The following is a 4,033-nucleotide window of genomic DNA, read 5'->3' on the forward strand; positions in this document are numbered from 1 at the left end:
AAAACGTAAATAGCCACATGTGGCTAGTGGCTACCATTTACACTGTGCAACTCTAGATACTGGAAGATAGCCTTGCCACCTTACTACCAGAATTTGAAGTTAATAAGTAAGCTCATGAATCAAGTCAGCCCGCCAAGTCTCTTTCCCTTTTTGGTAATAGCAGTATCCAGCTCCCAGTTCCCAATCCCATGCCAAACCCTTTATTACCATAAGTCGGGCATGAGATCCAGGATATAGTACAACTTCTTCCTGGCCATAGTGATTGGTCCAGGAAGAAAATAAGCAGAGCTTGGATCATCATAATCCTTGCTTGAAATTTTCTTTTTTTCTTTTCTTTTTTTTTTTAAGAACCATGGTGGTCAGGCTGGTCTTGAACTCCCGACCTCAGGTGATCCGCCTGCCTTGGCCTCCAAAGTGCTTGGATTACAGGCGTGAGCCACTGCGCCCAGCTGGAATTTTCTATATTAGGAAGTGAAGCAGCTTCTTCAATTTGGATTTGTAAGGAGGGAACCCTAGAACTGCTGGCCATCATATTCCTTTGCCATGCTGAGAATAAAACCAAAATTAGGATAAAAGACAGAGACAGAGTCTTGCTTCTCAAGTACTTAGATCCAGTCAACCCTAAAGTCAGCTCAATCCCTTCTTTCCCATGTTTCGGTTTGGTAAGCCAATAAATTCCTTCTTTGTTTATGCTATTAATAGTTTTGAGTTAAGTTATATCGCTTGCAACCTAAAATAGTCTTAACACAAAGCCCCACTCAGCCTGGGCAACACAGTGAAATAGCTTCTCTAACTAGGCATGCCTGTAGTTCCAGCTACTCAGAGGCTGAGGTAGGAGGATATCGTTTGAGCCCAGGAGGTCGAGGCAGTGAGCTGTGATTATGCCACTGCACTCCAGCCTTGGTGAGAGTGAGCAGTTCACTACAGCCTTGACTTCCCAGACTCAAGTGATTCTCCCGCCTCACCCTCCTGAGTACCTGGGACCGCAAGTGGACACCACTGTGCCTGGCTTTTTTTTTTTTTTTTTTTTTTTTTTTTTTAAATAAAGATGGGGTTTCACCATGATGGCCAGGCTGGTCTTGAACTCCTGACCTGAGGTGATCCACCCACCTCGGCCTCCCAAAGTGCTAGGCGTGAGCCACTGTGCCCAGCCGCCTGGCTCTTTTTTAACAGAGATGGGGTCTTGTCATCTTGCCCAGGCTGGTCTCCAGCTCCTGGTTCAAGCAATCCTCCTGCCTCAGTCTCCCAAGTAGCTGGGACTATAGACATGCCACCATACTTGGTTAATATTTTTGTATTTTTAGTAGAGACAGGGTTTCACGATGTTGGTCAGATCTTGAACTCCTGACCTTAATCAATCCACCCGCCTTGGCCTCCCAAAATGCTGGGATTACAGGTGTGGGCCACTGCTCCTGGCCTTGATTTTTAGTAGAGATGGGGGTTTTACTATGTTGCCCAGACTGGTCTCCAACTCCTGGGCTCAAGTGATCCTCCTTCCTACCCCTCCCAAAATTCTGGGATTACAGGCATGGGCTACCGTGTCCAGCCCTGCTTTTTTAAATAACAAAAGATTCACCCAGATATGCACTGAAATAAAGTTTTCAGCTTGATTAAGCAGCAAGAATTACCGTATTAGTAATGGGCATAACATTCTGGGAGGAAAAAAAGTCATAAATCAGTCAGATTCAAGCATCAACCTGTTTAACTGTTCATACTTTATTCTCGTATCAGTAGGTTAAGAAAGTAAACTTTTCCTAAGCACTGATTTATAGATCATATTTATAAGCGGCACACAAAAGTAAGTTTCATAAACAATAACATTCAATGATCTACTTAAATGTAATTGTAATCCTTACTTTAAGCTAAGGGCAATAATTTAATACAATAGACTAAATACACACAAAACCTGTATATCCAGAACTACAAACATGGTTTCCATAGCCACATATGGTTTAGCCACAAAGGACACATTTCCACAATGAACAAGTACTTACAAATATGTAAATAAAACACTAACCCAAATGCTTATCCCGCCATCAGCTTTTTAAGCAATGCCATTCCTGCTACTGAAAGCATTTATTTTTAGAAGCTTGAATCTGATCTGGGAAAACGAGTTCTCCTAAAACTTAACAGGATGTTATAAGTTCCAAAAGATTTTAACTCAAAAAGCCTTCCAACACAGCATTATTTACGTGAAACTTAGTTTCTTAAATAAAAATAATAACTTGTTATCAGAAGAAAATTAAAACAAATGATCTTTTAAGAGAGATAAACATTCTTACAAAAAAACTGTATTTTCTCTATCATCTCTTTAAAAGCTCATTATCTGTATTTATTTGTTTGAGACAGAGTCATTCATGCTCTATTGCCCAGGCTGAAGTGCAGTGACGCCATCTCAGCTCGCTGCAATCTCCACCTCCTGGGTTTAAGCAGTTCTGCCTCAGCCTCCCAAGTGGCTGGGATTACAGGTGCATGCCACCATGTCTGGCCAATTTTTGAATTTTTAGTAGAGGCGGAGTTTTGCTATATTGGCCAGGCTGGTCTACATCTCCTGGATTCAAGTGATCCACCTGCCTCGCCCTCCCAAAGTACTGGGATTACAGGTGTGAGCCACCGTGGCCGGCCCAGTTCATTATCTTTAATAATAATTATATTTAATAATGTTTAATAATAAACTAGATAGTAAACTAATTGTTGTCTAAAAACTTCCAAATACATAAAGTACATGTCTGAGCTGTCAAGTCAAAAATGCCATTTAGATTTCGCATATTAAACAGCTACAGTATAGCTTACAAGGGCATAAACATACCTAACACATAAATACTGCTTTTTCCTTTAGATAGTCAAAAGTCAGAAGGAACTGCATGGTTTGCAAGGTACCGTGACTTATGAGTGGTCATTAAAGCCCAGGAAGTAATTCAAGTATGGTAATACAAAGGCAGGTAATTAAACACACCAATATCACTCTAAAATCAAAGGCATAAAAATAAAGGCTGAGACTGGGCTCAGTGGCTCACGCCTGTAATCCCAGCACTTTGGGAAGCTGAGGTGGGTGGATCACCTGAGGTCAGGAGTTCGAGACCAGCCTGGCCAACATGGTGAAACCCGTCTCTAAAATAAAAATAAATAAATAAAGGCTGAAAACTTTGTGTTTCTCCATCTTTCATTTCCATGGCTAGATATCAGAACCTTACTTTAGAAGATATACAGTTATTACATATGATATCCCCAGATGGTAATTTTCAGAAACTACAAAAAGTGTCAAGATCCATAGTTTGCTTCATCAAATGCTTTTCTAGCTCGTTTCAATTCTTCATTCATAGTAAGCAAGTCTTTAACCCTGGCAAACTTCCTTGGGTCCTTTCGAATCAGGAAGACAATATCTTCAACTTGTACTCGACCTTGTCTTCCAATGGACATTGCCTTGTGAGTCTATTACAAAGAAACATATTACATTTCATTTTTAAAAATCTAACATTTTACTGTTTTAATTTGCATTTATTAATTGCAAGTGAGGTTGAAGATTTTATCTTATTATCATTATGGCTATTCATTTGTGAATTATCTTTCTACTCATGTCCTTTGTCCATTTTCTTTTTTTTTTTTTTGAGACAGAGTCTTGCTCTGTGGCTAGGCACCAGGCTGGAGTGCAGTGGTGTGATCATGGCTCACTGCAATCTCCACATTCCCGGTTCAAGCAATTCTCCTGCCTCAGCCTCCCGAGTAGCTGGGACTACAGACGCGCACCACCACGCCCTGCTAATTTTTTTTATATTTTAGTAGAGACGAGGTTTCACTATGTTGGCCAGGATGGTCTCGATCTCTTGACCTCATGATCTGCCTGCCTTGGCTTCCCAAAGTGCTGGTATTACAGGGTTGAGCCACCGCACCCGGCCCTTTGTCCATTTTCTACTGGGTTAGCAATGTTCCCCTTTATGCTTCACAGGCACTTTAAAAAAATCCTAAGGACATTAAAACTGTCAAGACATTACAACTGTAACTTTATTGTTCCTTTTTTTTTTTTTTTTTTTTT

General features: G+C 40.7%; 1 protein-coding gene across 1 annotated transcript in view; it reads right to left on the minus strand.

The window, feature by feature from the left end:
* Positions 1-2,627: 2,627 nt before the first annotated feature.
* TAF13 (TATA-box binding protein associated factor 13) overlaps positions 2,628-4,033 on the minus strand; it is a 15,241-nt gene continuing 13,835 nt past the window's right edge. Inside the window, exon 4 of the mRNA XM_017499225.2 lies at positions 2,628-3,432. Coding sequence (XP_017354714.1) covers positions 3,262-3,432 — 171 coding nt within the window. The 3' untranslated portion in view covers positions 2,628-3,261. The remainder of the gene's footprint in view (positions 3,433-4,033) is intronic.

Source organism: Cebus imitator, unplaced genomic scaffold, assembly GCF_001604975.1.
Source record: "Cebus imitator isolate Cc_AM_T3 unplaced genomic scaffold, Cebus_imitator-1.0 Scaffold256, whole genome shotgun sequence".
In the NCBI taxonomy this organism is placed as follows: Eukaryota; Metazoa; Chordata; class Mammalia; order Primates; family Cebidae; genus Cebus; species Cebus imitator.